Source organism: Poecilia reticulata, chromosome 6, assembly GCF_904066995.2.
Source record: "Poecilia reticulata chromosome 6, P_reticulata-male-v2, whole genome shotgun sequence".
Classification (NCBI taxonomy): domain Eukaryota; kingdom Metazoa; phylum Chordata; class Actinopteri; order Cyprinodontiformes; family Poeciliidae; genus Poecilia; species Poecilia reticulata.
The window spans coordinates 24,313,475-24,331,700 of record NC_088835.1 but is presented as its reverse complement, the minus strand read 5'-3'; the positions used below and the strand labels follow the sequence as shown (position 1 = coordinate 24,331,700).

The window sequence follows — 18,226 nt, the reverse complement described above, 5'->3', positions numbered from 1 at the left end:
TAATCTGTTAAAGAAAAAAAAAGATTAAGTGCTTGTAGGAGGCAAGAAAAACACCAACTTCTAAAAGATGAGCAGGTAATTGGAAGATGAACTAAGATACCATGTTGTCATTTCAAGGGATGTCAGTTGGAGTGAATTATTCAGGTTTTATTTAAAGAGCTATAACATTTTAACATGTTTGTTAAATTGTTTTATGATGTACAAATTGTTATTTGTACACCATAAAAATGTATGTAATTTTATCAGCGATTACCTATGACATCTTAATTATAAAATAAATTGTTGGATTCACTGAAAATATGGATACTTTTGTATCCATCAGCCTGGGCATTGCAGCATGCATTTTTAATATTTTTGATGCATTAAATCTAAGTAGATGTGTTTTGTTCAAGTGGATTCAAGGACATTTGAAAGGTTGAGCTGGCAACAGAAAAGAAAAAAAAAGTGCATCCATCTTTGATGCAAATCCAGTTGATGGAGCTCTCGTTTCACCAAACTGAGATCACCTGGTTGCATCATTAATGCAGCAGGAGCATAATTTCGGATTTAATAATCATGATGGCAGGTCATTCCACTTGCAGTCATTGACTAGTGAACCAGAAGGTTAATGTGCTACACGAGCAGTGGGCGTACACTACTGATCTAAAGAGGGGTGTAGGAGATGTAGCTTTCACACAGACACAAAAAGTTCATTTAAAATGACTATTTTTGGACATGAAACCTCTCCTTCATGAAACCACATCTGACTTGTGAGAAATTCCAAAGGCTCTCCTTTTATACCAAGAATAAAAAATGAAGTTTATTCTGCATTTTTCAGTCTGTCCAGCTGTGTCCGGTTGCAGTTTTATTTATAGTGCCTAAAGTTTTCTCTTCATGCTATTTCCTTTATCAAATAGAAGCTTAAATGCTATATTTTTGTGGCAAAGTATTTACAAATCAAGTAATCGCAGGTTATGTACAGTATTTGATTTATAGATGTGCCATATTTTTTTCAGTGATTGGTTGTTACATATCTTTAGCATCAGAACTAAATTAATCCCTTTGCAGAATGACGCCTGTTTGTTTATAGTACAACAGGTATTTCGTCTTTTTCTGGCATTGAAGCTTTATCTTTAAAACAATACACTAAATTAACCTTTAAAATTGGTATAAATGTGTATGTTATTTTTTATTTTGGCATTAATTCATTATTCAGCATCTCCTGTGTTTCTTGTCACAATATTCATGGTTTCTCTATTGACGCTTTGCAAGGGCCCAAATGCTATGCTGTTGACAAATATTACTGAAGTTTCCTATAGCCCTGTGTTGTCTTAAAACACCAAATAGCATTGCAAATTGAAACATTAAAGTTTTCTCAATTTTTGATAGAAACTATTGAAACCAGATAAGGTTTTCAGTTTGAACTTCTCTGTGTGGAAGATGTCTCTGAGCCAATCCAGGAAACTTGGTTGAAAACATGAAATCCATCCCACAAAGAGAACTGCTGTTTGATTTCATATATTAATTACAAATTTTAACCTGTACCCACTTCAGCATGCTCGTTTTATGATATTCTTGATTTTTTTTTACTTTTTTTACTTTTTAGTAAATGTCTAACAATCATAAGTTCAACAAAAGTAGAGTGTTGTACTAAACTGACAAATTTTGCAATTTCTATTTTTTTTTAATTGAAACAATTGTTGACAGAAAACTTTCTCCTCTCTGAAAGACAATCATCTGTAGATTTAATTGTGACAGACAAAGAGCATATAACAAAAAAAAAACACTTTCAGGGTATTGAGTAAATGAATGGGAATGCATACAGTCCTCTGAAAAAGGGGGCAACACATAACCCTAAGAAATAACTCTACATGGAATAGAAACATCCTTTGATGTACCAGCTGCAAAGTCACAGGCAGAATTGTGGCACACAGATTTACAGAAAGGTAAAAAATAAGAACAAGAGACTGTACATTAAGAGCAGATTTACAACATAAAGTAATACTGCACTGTTTTTCAATGTGGCATACTCAGTTTAACAAAATGCACAATTGAGTAGGGTCGTTAAAAATAAGCAAATGCACATATTTGTGCATAGAAAACGATGGTAGTTTTAGTTTTGAGGTTTATTTGTTATTTGGTGTACCTTGGTCTGTTTCTTTGCTCACTCTTGTTTCTATTTCACTTTAGTTCAGTCCTTGCTAGTGTTTCTAGTTATGCTTATTTCTGGTGTTATTCCTTGTTAATCTAGTCTATCATGTCTCGTAGATCTAGTTATTCTTTAGTGTTAGAGTCATTTCCTAATCTCATGTACTCTCACTTGCCCCCTGTGCCACTTTCTCTCTCTCTTTCCCTCTCCTCACTCTGCCTTTCTAATCTCTTCAGAAGGCAGACTAGTCAGCTAGCTAGTCAGCTCAGGTCTATTGTTTCAGTATTCAACTTCCCATTACTTGAGCACCTCTTTCTCAGTTGCTCCTGGCTGTTTCCTCCTGTTACTTCCCGTCTATCCCACATACTCCTGGATATCCTTGCTGTTTCTTTTCTTCTTCTTGTTATTTTTTATTCTGCTCTGGGTCCCTGTGGTTTTTGTAACTTTCTATTTTCTTAATACAAAGTTACAAAATCTTCAAATATACTTGACATGCCAGTCCACCTGTATATAGTTGCACCACAACTTCCACACATCATGACAGGCAGACTTTTTACTATAAATAGGTAAACTATGCAAATAACATGCAGTTTCATATGTTTAATGGACAAAAGTGTTCACAAAATTATAAATATTTAGTTGCTTGAAATATATACAGAGAAACCAAGATAACAATTATTATAAGGATGAACAACCAACAATATTTCCACCTCGACTCAGATAGTTCTTTATGCCTCACCAGATTTTCACAAAACCTTGAATGAAAAGATCTCCACTTTTATCCAATTGTTATCTTATTCTAAAAAGGGGATACAAGAAGGATTTATGTACCAATTTTCAAATCATCTTAGTAATACTGAGTTCTCCCACCTCAGGTCCACTGGGAAACTGGATGCACTTTCAGATTATTAGGCTCTATGCCAGCAGGCAGGATAGCTATCAGTTAAAGAGTTAAAGAGCTCAGCTCTTTAACTCTCTTTTTCTCTCTGAGAAAGAAATCTCACCCTGTCATCCTCACAACTGGACTGGGTTGCTCCGAGGAATGAGAAGAGGCAACAGTTGTCTGTCCAACCGACTGTGATGTTTGGATGAATGAGTCTTCTGGATCCCAGTTGGCACCATGCCTCAACAAAATCGCTGATAAATAAGTTACTTGCCTGGTTGATAATAAGAAAACACACATTCCTTAAGCTGACTACATAGTGCTGGTGCAATCCAGTGCCAAGAGGGGTTGAAGTGGGGTGAATCTGCCAAACCACTTGGGATTTGCATGTCAAGAAACTGTAGAAAAGAGTCCAGTCACAGGGCACAAGGCTTAGACACCAGACTAGAAGGTAATATAGTATTAAATAGAGAACTGTAATGCACTAAGACCACTCTCACAGAGGTTTTCTCACCTTTGTCCATATAGGATAGCGTCCTGTGGAGGAGGAGGGCTACGGCATTCTGAATCTGCTTGGCCAGTATGCAAACTGTAACAGGTTCAGGTTAGTGGACAGTTTGGATGTGATAAATGTTTTGATCCGTCTTTCAAAACATTTAATAATCATGGATTTGAGGGTTATGGACCTATAAGTCAGTATAATCATTCAAATTGGGAAGGTGGGGTTTCTTCCTCCCAGTTCACACCATGAAAAAAAGGGCTGAGTTTGTCAGCCAAAAAGGCATCGGCATCTCCTGGGTGATGTGGGTTAAATACTATCTAAATAGACTGTTGGTTACTGACTATGAGTTAGTCTATTTTAATGGACTTTATTGGTGTAAACTTGAATGATTTAAAATACAGAACAGTCAAGTTTTCTCTTCTCCTGAGCAAGAATGTGGTGACAGTGGAAAGGCACAACATCATTTTCATACACCTCAGTGCTAAAGACTAAGGCAGGACATCTTTGGGTAGCGACCATGACAACTTTGGTCCCTATGTTATGACAAGAGTCATACCACAGAACTCTATTAAAACAGCAGATTTAGATGCATTGCCACTTATGTAAAAATTTCTGCATCTGAGCAATGAATTACCCATGAATCAATTCTGCACAGAAATGCTAGCAGAGTGCTTCATTTTCATGTGCTCATCTGAGATGGACAGAAAAGCAGACAGCGTGTGCAAAATAAATTAATGTCTACCCAAGCTTCGGGGAAAATTGTGTTGAGCTAGTGTATGATTCTGGTTATTATTAATGCAAGGTGTAAAAGTCAGTATCTGTGCTGCTACATTTGTGCATCAGAGCATGGACGACTTCCATACTGGTGAAAGAAATGACTATTGATACAGAGGTGTAAATAAGAATTTTGCAGTGACACAGTCTCATCAAAACATCTTTTACACAAATAATTTTGTTTTTAGGCACATCAATTTGTGAACTCATTCTGCATGACTTACAACATGCTGGCAGGAAACTACAACTCAACAAACAGTATATTTTACTGCAGAAAATGTTGTAATTATGGTTAGTTGGTTCTGACTTACCGTAATATGAGTTTTATCTGTAAAGACAAAAACTTTAATCATAATTATAGTTTCATATTGATTAATTGACTGATCTGAGGCATACATGTTAAAACGTACAACAAAATCATACTCATTTCAAAGTACATAGCTACAGACATTTATATGAAAAAAAAGTTATTTATTTCACTCATTAAAATACTGAATTGGTAATGCTGTTTTAACTAAGTCATGGATCTTTTTGTTATAAAAGCATGAAACATGACTTTGCATATTGTAATTTAATTATGACAAAGTACCAAAACTGGTAATTTTATTGTTATTAAATGTAGGAAAAGAGTACTTGTGTTGTCTTTGTAACCAGTGTTATAAATCATCCTTACTGCTAATTTCTATAATGTAGCTACTGATGACCCTTGTAAGCATTGCCCAATACTTTCACACAGTAGTTTAAAAATAGCGAAGTCAATGCAGAGTACAGAATTTGAACTCTTTCGTGGTTCAGAACACAGTAAGCCTGTTTCAGTACTGAAATATTTGTTTGCACATTCATTTGTCATGTGCTTTATATGAGGTTTCAAGCTTATTTTGTTGCTAATAATAAACAATAAACTTTTTTTATACATATATACTCAATCAGCCTTGTATCTTTGTCATTTTTTTTCAATTGATTTCTTATCAATCAGATTTTTCATTGACCAATTTCTAAATATTGTCTCTTCTTTTGTGAGCCACTCAGAACTGAACATATTAATGTCATCTGTTAACAGCAATGATCTTGGTATTTTCCCTGGCCTGAAGATAACAAAGTTGAAACTAGACATTTACATACACTGAAATGTTTAATTCTCTCTGTATGACATCCTAAGCTTCTTCTGTTCAGTGTGAGGTGATATTAGCAAAATTATTTATATTTACGAAATGCCAGAATGATTAGAAAATATTTTTGACAGAGTTTTTTAACACTTAATTTAAACACAACACTTCACGTACGTTAAGGGTGCATTCACACCAGCGCTGTTAGGTCCTCCCTTAGGTCCATACTAGTTGGAGAAATTATTTGTGTTCTTTTACCTATGACAAAAGAAAAATCCTACAACTCCTAATATCTGATCCCTCTCCATTTCTGTTTATTTCGTGAAAAAGGAAGTTGCGCTCATGTCTTTTTCAGAGGTTTCCGTGTCGTTTCCTCCAGTTGTTCTTGGTGCAGCACCACCATAGTTGAGGGGAGGTTAAAGGGTCGATGTTGATTGATGATGTCCTTACTCTGTAAGCTTATGATAAGTTAATTCACAACATGTCAGTTAAATGCAGGCACAGCTGTGAATGGCACCTCAAACACACCTCTTCCTTCTGTCACAACAAAAAAAATCTAAACAAATCAGGCCTCAGAGAATTATGGGCCTCCAAAAGTATTGTTTATTTTTGAGTACAATTTTCAGATTCTGGAGCGTGCCACATTCATCGGCTCAAATAATGTAAGTGTAAACACTCTGTGCAGACTTGATACTGCTCAAAAAGGAAATTAATGTGTTTTTGTGTATCTGCCCTGAATAAAAGTCCTTGTGAAGTTGCTGGTTGAAATGCATCATTATCCACAGTTGCTAAAAAAAAAAGACACTTAAAAAGGAAGAAGCCATGACTTCAAAAACAACATATAAATCCGGTGTAAAGTTTGTAATGCACTCAGTGACAAAGACTTAAAATTCTAGAGAGATGTCTTATTTTCTGATGAAAGTAAAATTGAACTGTTTGGACATAATGATAATAGTTATAAGGGGAAAATTAGTAAACATGAGGACACCATTCCAACTGTGAAGTAGACAACTGGGAATATTATGTTCTTAGGGTGTTTTACTACAGGAGGGACTGATACATATAACAAAATAGGTGGACTTATGAGGAAAGGACATTATGCACTATAGCAACATTTTAGGGAAGTTAGAGCTTAAATGCTATCGAGTCTTCAAAATGGACAACACCCCAAGCATATCCTCAAGTTAGTTACAAATTTGGTAAAAGGCAATAAAATATATTTTTTGAAGGGTCCATCACAAGGTTTCCAGGCAGAACTGAAAAGGTGTGTGTGAAAAGGTGTGGCCTTCAAAACTGACTCAGTTACACAAGTTATGTCTGGAGGAATGGATCAAAATTCCAGGAACTATTATAAAAAGGGATACCCAAAATATTTGACCAAAGTCATGCAGTTTAAAAAGCAGTTCTACCAAAATTTTAAGGAAATATTAACTTCTGAAGATGAAGTATATGTCTCATTAATTATTCTGGTATTTAGACTGGACCTTGAGAATACAAATATCTGTCTATTTTTACAGGTAAGTGTTGACATCTAGTTTCATCTGTACATATAAAAGAAATGGTTTGGACCCAAAATTGACCTCTGAGGAACGCCAGAAGCAATCTCAAAGCATAACGATTCATACTCTTGCAGTTTCACAAGTTTTCCCCGTTTACTCGAACAACTCGCCACCCATTGGTTTCCCCCAAATCTTACATTCAAGATCTGTGCATTTCTTGGACTCAGTGCAGACTTATTCGATACATGTTTTTCAAAGTTTGACTTGAAGTCCCTTGAGATCTCAAAGCATGGTCTGTAAAAATGGCAAAGTGCATCCACGTGCAGTGGCTTTTCTCTTCCATTCATCCCCACCCCTCCTTTTTCTTCACACACTGCTTACCCTGCGACATTTGGGACGGGTTTCTCACTGCTTGGCTTCTCACATCTTGGACAGTGACACAAAATAAATGAAGACACGCAGAAGACACAAGGTTCAGAGTTGGAAGGGCTTGGTGGCTGAGGTGTGAAACTACTGGAGTGTAAAATTGCCCTGGCAGCCGTGCTGTTGTTTCAGCATTTCATCCCGAGCTGCTCGGCTTGACTTTCCTTGCACTGTTCGGAGCCCTGTATACGTCTTTTTCATTTGTTTCCCCATCCGCACCTTACTTCTGTTGAGCTTGACCTCAGGTCTGTAGGAACCATATTACTCTGCAATAACTATGCAGTCTGGTAAATACCCTGGGTTCTCCACTGAAGATCATCATTGTGGGAGAGAGCAGAAGGTTCAACAGGCTAATATTCACATATTAATGTGTTGAGTGATGTCCAACTGTTCTCCGGCAGTTCTCATTACTCGCAATCAGTCACAGGCTGGATAATTGTTTGAGTGGGGAGAGAAATCCTTGCTGGTCCATGTAAGAGCCCGAGTGGTGCTTCCTCCTGGTGGCAGCAGGAGGCCACAGCCAGAGAGAGGACAGATGTAGCACAGAGGATATTACAACACATTTGACAGTCAAAGTGATGCCTGGGGTTGGTTATTAAAGGCATGAGGCAAACACAGTGAATAGTCTGAGTAGCAGCCAGAGCAAAGTGACATCAAGCATCCTGTTATTTTGGTTCATTAAATGGTTTTGTTTCGCTAATTAGCTTTCTTATGAGAAATGTTGGCCAAAAGCTAGTAATTGGTGACATCGTTGTGACTGTAGATTTTGTGCCTGGTATGTAAGGAATCCAAATATAATTAATTAGAAACCAGCATGCTAGTGTTTGACGTTGTAAAAAAAAATAACTAAAGAAGAGCAAAGTTGCAATGTGCTCTGTTCTATTATCTATATTTGATGACCGTGTTTACTCACATTAGTTTCACATTTTCTGTTCTTTCTTTGAACAGCTTCAGAACAGATGGCTGCCTAGCTTCGCTGCATTCCTCCCCTGAGTGACTTATTCTCCATTCATAAAGCTAACGTTAGACTAGTGAAGTTTCTCTGAAGTCCAACCACAGACATTTTCTCAACATTGCCTGTGGTTTGAAAGTGGGAGGATTCCTGTCTGGGTGTTTGTACAGGAGAGAAAGCCTATGTGTCAAGAGTAAAGGAAACAAAAGAGGCACAAGCACGTCCTTCCAGTAGGCTGTATCTGTTGTTGGCCTGCCCCCGCATTAAGGCAAGGTTATTCTGATGAAAGATGGTGTTGAGATTAGTGAGCCCTGCCCGAATGCGTGGACGTCCGGCGTGCTGTGCCGTGTGATTTATGAGAGTCGTGATATCAGAAGTCGCCACATGAATAAACCATGTAGGCAGAATTAAGCTCCTGTTAAACGACGCACAGCATTTTCTCAGGTGCCTTAACAACCACACACGAATCAAAGTCATGGAAGTGCTGCAGCTGTGGGCTGATGCTCCGGAGCATCCGGTTTTGAAACGGTTCCTGATTTATGTGCACATTCACTCGTAATATGTCCCATGAATTTAGCACTGTCAGCTTATTTTTCATCATGTTTATGAATATTTTAAAGTATATGTTTAAACGTGACATCATATGACATCACATAATTAATATAGTCAGTTATATTCAAGACACATTCTGAAATATGCCAAACATGATAACTCAGTTCTGCTTAATGATTTGTTTTCTCTTCAGTACTTCACCTCTATATTAATAATATACAGAGAATAAAAACAGGATTTCGCTTATGTTCTGAGGTAATATATACTGCACATATGTGTCTCTGCTGAGAATGGACACAAATGCTATTCAGTGGTTACAGCAGTAACCTCCATCATATCTTAACCTCATGTTGTGATATGCAGACTCTATGTCTGCACTCATGAAGACTCATCTTGGCATGCTGAATGTCTGAATTTCCTGCAGCTAAAGGTAGTCAATTTAAGTTCTGATAAATTCAACTAATAATTATTACCAATCATACAGCATTTAACTTTTATGTCTAATGTTTGTTTTGTTCTAAATATTTTTATTGGTACTGGTGCCACTCAAAAATGTTCCTCAATGGATTAAAAATTAACCCATCTGTAAATTTCAGGTGGTAGGGTTGTGTAATTAATCAAATTAACCATTTAATTTCCCCCCACTAGAGCATCCATAGACCATGTATAGAACAATGAACTTTTATGCTCAGATTCACAAGTACATGGAAAAATAAATAAATAAATAAATAAATAGATCAATATATACAGTTATGTCACAGCAAAAGTAACTCACCATGCTTTCTTTCTAATTTGCATGCACAACAACACGCTATGATTGCCTTATATATTTAGTAGATGTGACAGGACTTGATTTTTCACAAGTGCTTTGTTTCTTCTCATTTGGGTGTTTGCAAAATATGTTTCTTAATGTGCTATCCTTCTTTCACTAGTTCCATATAATATTCTTTTTCCTCAAAAAGACATGAACTTTTTATGGTTAAGGAACAAACAAAAACATTTTTCTAAGGTCAAGGTGATGTGAAAAAGAAATGGCAACAAATAATGTTGCATCTAAATATTGTGAAGATTATAATGTTTAAGTCAAACACTCAAGTCTAAGCACCGTTCCCCACAAATGTAATTTGGAAAGCAGTGACTGGCATTTATTTTAAGTTCTGTTTTTTTTTGTGTCCTTCTGGCCTTGAAACACATCAGACATTCAGGTATGTGTCTGAAACCAGGGAAACCAGTGTCTCTGACGCACCACACCATGGCCTCTCTAATGAGGCCTGACTCTTAATGACTCAAAGCCACCAGCAAGAGACAATGATGGCCAGCAGTGGGGTTTATCTCATTGGCAGTCTGTGCAGTGTAGTAACATTGCTAACCTTTAGATCACCCCATATTAGGATGCAGGAGAATCCCTCCGTAGTGATTACAAAACGGATTGAGTAGCTTCAAGACGTCTCATAAAAGTTGTATATGAGTGCTCAGCTTGAATGTAAAGGTGGGATAATAGGCTGTTTGTGCACAGACATGTCACACAGTGCAGCCTGACTCTGATCAAGAATTCTCTCGTGGTGCTTCAGACAGGATTGCAATGCAAAGTGAGGTTTCTGTTGACTGGTTTTGATTATGTTGAGGAAAATTAACATAAGCAAGACCAAAGTCAGGCATTGTGACAAACAGAGCTTTAAGATGGGGCTGGAAAGTAGCTCAAATCCAAAGATGTGACGTGAGCTTTCTCATGCTGTCGTTCCTGCTGTGCATCATTCATGCAACAGTGCTGGAACTGGTCAGCCAGGGGACAAGGTGGTTAATTGCCTTGCACTTCAATAAGTCACAGACTGAAGACATATGGTTTTAATCATTCAGATGTCTCCGCTGATGGGCGGTCCAGAGGATAAAGGTGATTCTGCCTCATCTGAGTTAATGTTTCTCCAGGTAGGTGTCCGATGTAGAAAGTGAATGCAAGCGTCGAGATTCTGAAGTTTTATCCTCACCCACACCTGCACTGCAATCCTACATAAACCTCAACGCTATAGTCTGCATCTGGTACATGTGCCTCAATAACCTGAAAGATGTTGCTATTTCAGCTGTTTGTCAGCTGGAACAGATGCATCTGCTCATCGATTGAGAGGGTTTCATAGTCTCAGTAATCAAAGCGGTGACAAACAGGAGAGAAACACATTCAGGGTGAGTACAGTCTCTGGGGAACAATTTGTTCGGTGTAAACTGAACATGTTTGAAGTTAAAACATAAAGATGCTGTTTTCAGGGATTTCTTCTCGTGTGGGGGGAGGAGGGAAGCCTCAAGTGATGAGTGTCATATCGATTCAGCTTCTCTGTCTTGCACTATACTTTGTTCCCTGTTTTTGTATGAGAAATCAACAATTTCTAAAAGTTACTTAGACACCATGTCACGTCATAAATAAAAGATGTGATTTGTCTTTTGAAAGAGTTGCTTAAATGTTAAAATCCATATTAGGAAAAAGGCAGGTGGATTCAGGTATGACAGAAATATCAAGGAGTTTCTTGTCCTTGACATTCAGGTTGTCGCAGACTGTGACCAGCGCTTATAGCGTAACATTTGGCAACAAAAGTGACCCAGTATATTTCAGTAAAAGTCCTGAATGGTAAGCATAATTTGATATTAAAAGAGGAAGAAAATAAACTGCAAGTCTTATATGCCCAAAAAGTGTTTTACAGGTAGCACTTTCTATTCATTATGTCAGTTGATTGGTTACAGGTTGTAGGCTAATTTTGTTAAACTTTCATTTTAACATCGACATTTTCAAGCTGAAAGTTGGTGAAGCTAATGGAAATGTCCCAAAAATTGGAAGTTCAAGTGGGAACGTTGGTTGTTATTTATTAACCCTCCAAGATCCATCATGATGACCTTGTATCAAACCAATATGCTGACTACTGAAGTTAATCTCATAGTGTTTCAGTATTACTTTGATAAATCTATCCATTATTTGAGGGCACATCTCTAAATTTATTTCTGATTACTAAAGCAAGATTTCTAAGTTGCCTAATTCGTCATAACATGTGAGTGAAATTCAATTAATTAGTAGCTGTCTTAGTAAATCAGCTAATGCACCGGATTTACTACATTTGACAATTATTTGTCTGTCCTCTTGGCCCCAGAAGTAGTTCATATACAACATAAATCATTTTGAATAATTGACATAGCAAGGAACAGAAACGATTTATTTTTGCTCTTTTGTATTAATCTATAATGATGATTCACAGCTAATAAAAGGGAGAATAATGTCAAAGCCATGCCATCTGAGATGATTACCACTGCAATGTTCTCTATGTGGCTCGTAATAACACTTACCAAAGCTTTGTTACTGAGTGCAGATAATGTGATCTTGTCACATTGTTGACAAGCCACTTGTAGTGTGTGAAGTGTGAATTTCTTTTTATCAGTCGCTCTCGAGCTTAGGTAGTTTATTATTTTTTTATTTCTTGATTAACCTTGTGTGTGTGTGCGCGCGCGTGTGTGGATAGCATGTAGGTAGGAGGCGTGAGAGCTGCCTGGTTGGATGTGAAGTCTGCGTGCTATAAACTGGCCTTTCACTCTGTGAACTATTTACCTGTTGATCTCATGAGAAATTCCTAACATTGTGTGAATGCATGTGTTTGAGCGCAGGCAAAGAAGCAAGTGTCTTGAGCGTGTCATCATGAGCTCATTATTTTTTTTCTCTTCTGTAGATCAGCAACCTGTCATCACCTCTCCGCTCAAGTCTGTGTGCAGCAGCACTTCTGTCCCTTCGTGCTCTCAGAATCACTTCGGCAGCCGCACAAAAACATCCAGGGACCACAGGCTGTAAGATTAGGTGAGCTTAAGGCCACACGCCTCTGACTATTGGATCTGTCTCTGTCTGTTACTTTAGGCACACGCTGGTACCTTAATTTGTTGGCACTCATCACAATAGCAACTTTACCCTGTAACAATTTACCCTGGCACATTTTTTGAAAAACCCAATCCTATCCTCTCTTGGCTTTACTCCCTATAGGCTCATAATAGGGGGAACATCACGGTTTGAAAAATGTGGCAAGTTATGAAGTATTCTGCTTGTCCAGAGTCATTTAGAGACATGACTCAGGTTGGCTGGTCTAATCAGGGAAACTCTAAAAGCTTTCCAGTCCATCAAGCAGTGGTATTTAATTGAATTCTTTCACAGAAAAGACCTGAATACGAGTGCAGTCATGGTCTATAACGTGCATATGTTTTTATCAATCATCCACGTAAGGGAAGGGACGTGACTATAACCTGTGCTCGTTCAGATTAACTGCTACTTAGAGGAAGTGAAGGTCCAATTGATTTTCTTTCACATGTGAGTGAGCTACATGTGGCTTTCAATACACGGGTATTAGCAGAACTTGTGGGAGCCTGTGCAATTAAACAGAGTCACTCAAAAATCATTGAACACATCTGAAAGACACTGATGCACCTGCAACAGAACGCCATTCAGCCATTAACAAATAAAACATGCTCTGTCTCAGGCATTTTCTCTCCTCTGTAATTATATGCAAGGGTGAAATCCATCATTGTCATCCGATCGTATACACACTGCTCTTGCTTTCGTTATGCATCTTAGGAGAAAAATCCTGCTGAGCTCTGCAGGCGTTTCCCAAACAGAACACATGCACGATATTGAAGGTCTTAATGAAGGTGATGAACACTGCAGCTAATGCTAAATATGTATAAATCCTTTTAGAAAGTACTATCAGGGAAACTTCCACAAGTGTTATAGCTGTCAAGGCCTAGAAGACATGGACATCCCCTTTTCTTATTTGGCGTTGCATATCATCAATCAGAGATATGCAATGCTGAAATGAACGGGTTAGAAGCTGTCTAGATGAAAACCCCCCCCCAAAAAACATGAATGCTGGGTTTTTACCTTAGAATGGCCAACTCTGTTTTTCCTATGTCAATTTGATACAGTAGGGGCTTCCACACTTCCCATATATGTGTCCTCTGTCACTTTTATCAGCAGTCAAAACTGTTTCATCAGTTGTTAACATGTGGTAACCTGTTTTTCCGAGCCGCCTTTAAACGCAACATGAGCGCTACGACACTCGCGTTGGGTTTACACCTGTACAGCAGTGAAGGAGACCTGCTGCTACTGTTCAGAGCTACGAAGGTGTGTGTTAGAATCATGGCAGCAAACCAGCAAAACGCAAAGAACTTTTCACAGTTTTTCCCCCCAAACTAACCGACTGAGTTGAGTAAAGCTGCTCTGGATGCAGGTAATGTTAGCTAAAAGATGACTAGCTAGCTAATATGAATACAGCACCTTAAGCTTGTTAACAAGTAGCCTGTAGGCTACCGATGTTGTCTATGTTCAGCTACGTACATTCATTTTGCCCCCAAAAAGTCGTCTTCCCCTTCCCCCAGGGGCAGGGAGTCTCTAAGAATCCTCCCTCCCCCTCCCACACGTCGTTCAACCAGACAGCCACAGGGGGCCCAGAAAATGTTTGGAAACCACTGCTCTAAGTGAACAACTCAACAAATGAAAGTCTTTCAACTTCAGTTTGATCTTTTTTTACTTTTGTTGTATTTATTTTATTTATCTAACCTTTATTTCAACAGGAAAATCCCATTGAAATAAAAAAATAAAATGATGTTGCTAAAGAATCCTAGCCAAGACTTGCAGTCACACACAGAGGTTACAGAACATTCACAACAAAAACAGAAAAAACGACCCTTTTAAGCACCTCACTTACAAAAATAGCCAGCTATCTCTTCTTCCCATTGTAACAACAACCACACTGAAGGGCATTTTTGTTAGCACACCATGGTAGTGTTTCGATTTGTTTCATTTGCTGGTAGTATGTATTTTGTATATGTTTAGTGTTTGGACTGTACGTAGTTTTAAAAAAACTTTTTCTTTTGGATTAATGTGAATTTATTATACAATAGCATAAAGTCTGCAATGTTTGTTTTTTTAACAAGGAGTTTTACATTTGAGTAATTTCAGAACCTGGGAAGGTAAGCTTATTTATCTTCCTTTCCTTTTGCGTAGCGAGAGGGTTAAGGCTGAAATTTAAAGTATTTTTGTAGCTAATCACAATTACTCTCAACAGAGCAAAACATTTTGTAGCGGTCTATTCAATTTTCACCATGGAAACTCAGTTTTCATCTTAGAATGTACTTGCATCCTTATCAGAGGTTCACCTGCTGATAGAGAGAACTGCTCATTTTATAAAAACATGCACTGAGCCGGCCCCAGTTGCTCAGTGCTTACCTGACTGAAACAAAGCCTGATTGTAACACTGCCCTTGCAGACATATTCAATAAGTACTTATCAGAAATTGATTATTCATCTTATACTACTCTTCTTACTCTGATGCTCCCACCATTCTTGGTCAGTTGTTGTCAGTCGGAAGGCCACATGTTCTGTTGCTTAACAATCCAATCTTTACATTCCCAGTAGTCTGTTGCTTATCTGCAGACGTGTTTTCTTGAGGTGACGTAGCCGTTTTAATCTCAATATCTCCTGCTGTTTTCTTATTTTCTGTGCTCTTACATTCACTGCTGGGACTTGCCAAAAATATTTAGGAGACTTCTGCATTACCATGTCTTCTCAGTAGATGAAGCAGATAAGCCCATCAGGTCATTCAGGTTATATTTGGCTGTGAGACGCCTTTATAGGCAAACTTACGTCTTGGCTTCAACACTGGCTGTGTAAAAATAAGAAGCAAATCATTGTATCATTTCGTGTGAATAACTAGATAATGCAGTATATGTTGTATTACTTTTCCGGGAAAAGACCTTGTTTAATGAAGCATGTTGATGAGTTTTTATCCATCCATCCATTTTCTTTACACCCTTGTCCCTTAGTGGGGTCAGGAGGGTTGCTGGTGCCTATCTCCAGTTAACATTTCGGGCAAGAGGCGGGGTTCACCCTGGACAGGTTGCCAGTCTGTCGCAGGGCAACACAGAGACAGACAGGTCACACAACCACGCACACACACACGCACGCACACACACACGCACACACACACACACACACACACACACACACACACACACACACACACACACACACACACACACACACACACACACACACACACCTAGGGACAATTTGGAGAGGCCAATTAACCTGACAGTCATGTTTTTGGACTGTGGGAGGAAACCGGAGTACCCGGAGAAAACAAATGCATGCACGGAGAACATGCAAACTCCATGCAGAAAGACCCGGGCCGGGAATCGAACCCAGAACCTTCTTGCTGCAAGGCAACAGCTCTAAAAACTGTGCCACTGTGCAGTCATGACTTTTTATGTAGTTTTAAAATAATTTTGTTTTTCTGCTTTACTGCTTTCTTCTTGTTAGTCTCTGGCTGATGGAGTCTGCCGAGAACTGCCAAAATTAATGGCTTCCACTGGATTGTGGCTTGTCATTTACATTATGGCCCTATCTGAATTTGTGCTCAGCTTTATTGTCAATGTTCAATGTTTAGTCCATATCGCCCTCCACCAAAAATGTCAACTAACTAATTAGGTTTTAACTCCTCTTGGACTCAAAACATATTCTCTTTTCAGAAATGTTCTTCCACTTGTTTGTGAAAACTTTGCTTATTTATCCAAAAAAATCAGGTGGCTATGTGACAGTGCTATACTTGCTGCTTACTTGAAGATTGTCAAGTGCTTAAATTTTTTATTTATTTTTTAACAACAAAGAACAGTGGAAATACAATTTCACAGAAGCACAAAATGATATGGATGGCGTGGAGAGTTGGAAAAAAAATCATTTTTGGTATGACATCACCACCGGCATTTTAGGAGTCTTGAGTCTTAAAGTAGTCTTGAATTTGTACTGAATTTGAATTTCCCTGCATGTATGGTATGCATGAGTCCGAGTTGTTGTGCGGCACATTTTCAAGTTTATGTTTTATAAATCACAGCCTTAGTGCAGAAAGGGACGTATGCAAGTTTCCGGCACCGTTTTGTGTGTCCATCAGCTTTATAAATGAGACCCCTGGTCTTCTTCATAACCCACTTCCACATACTTCAAGATTTATTAAGCAACCACTGCATTTTCAACATATGGTTTGGGGGCCTTTCTGCAGTCATGCAGAGTACAAAGAAACTCTTGTGAGGAACAGATGTGAATTAATAATGGAAATATAATACGCAATATATTTTTATATGTTTTATGTAGCAATACTTAATTTTGCAAACGAACACCCACTACCATGTTTCTGTACCACATGCACATAAAGGGGATGTTTGTTGCAAGTGTAAATTTTATCCTGTGAAATTGAGATTCATCAGAAAATAGCAACATGAACTGAAAAACCTACTGTGACATTTTGTTTTATGCAGGTTGATTTAATACATGAGTTTGATTAATTTTTATTTTTAGTCTGGATATCTTGCTTAAAGCAACTTGTAATATCTATTGTTCTGAGCTCTTCTTCATTTTGTTAGTATTGTGAAAATCTAATAGTTATTTTCATGTATCAGTTTTAATCAATGTTACTGTGTTGACTGTATAATGTGTGGTATGAAGGCATGGTAAATGTTTTACCTCAGTCTCACAAACACTGTGCACCAAGTCATCTACTTAAAAAAATTGTCCAACGTCTAACGATGACCGAAGCTATTTTTCACTGAATTATGTCCAGATTTTCCCTCCAGTCATTTAGATTTTCCTTGCACTTAAAATATGAGCTTGCATAGGGATATAAAACAAGTGAACTGAAAACTATTACCAAAATTAAAGGTACTCACATTTTCAAAACTACCATATTGTAAGTGGGGCTATGAACATTTGCGGTATAGACTCTGTTTAAGTGTTAATCTCTAAATCAATATTATGTTTTCCTTTTCTTTTTTCCTCTCAGAGAGAAGGATGGGGTCATCGGTTGTCCGTCTGGCTTGGTTCCTCGTTCTTGGCTTCACCACTAGTGCATTAAGTCTCAACCCTGATGACCCCAATGTCTGCAGCCACTGGGAGAGGTGAGAATAGTTTTCTTGTCAAAAGCGTGTGTATACTCTGTTAGTTTGCTGAAATCTAAGAGTCAGACTGGACCTTTCAATTTACTATACATCCTTCAATCTACCTAAGTCCGTACAGCAGTATTGACCTCACACAGCTGAAGACAGGGATGGGAAGAGTTTAAAGCGTCAAATGAAATATGCAGACAGATTGATCAGTATAAATTCATCCCAATCAATCATGACAGCCAAAGTGCCTGAATAATAATGAGCTGTGCTGGGCAGTGTCACTTGTGAGAAATAAGCAGCAATAATTTCTGTCCTTAAGGCGCAGGGCGGAACGAAAACTGGGAAGATGTATTATTGGGATGATTGCCCGACCAAGGTGAGGGTACTTAGGCATTGTGGTTCCACCTTGTTGGCATCAGAATGAATTTCCTAAGTGGGCTTTGTCTGTGGCTTTAAGG

General features: G+C 38.1%; 1 protein-coding gene across 8 annotated transcripts in view; it reads left to right on the top strand.

The window, feature by feature from the left end:
* megf11 (multiple EGF-like-domains 11) overlaps nucleotides 1-18,226 on the top strand; it is a 107,876-nt gene that overhangs the window by 9,008 nt on the left and 80,642 nt on the right. For 6 of the 8 annotated variants that reach the window (XM_017305511.2, XM_008412216.3, XM_008412213.3 and 3 more), the window contains exons 2-3: nucleotides 12,521-12,645; nucleotides 17,666-17,780. In XM_017305511.2, the coding sequence (XP_017161000.1) occupies nucleotides 17,674-17,780 (107 nt within the window). In that variant the 5' untranslated portion in view covers nucleotides 12,521-12,645; nucleotides 17,666-17,673. Of the gene's footprint in view, nucleotides 1-3,539; nucleotides 3,616-12,520; nucleotides 12,646-17,665; nucleotides 17,781-18,226 lie in introns of all 8 variants that reach the window. The other 2 variants (XM_017305509.2, XM_017305510.2) reach the window with 2 other exon arrangements.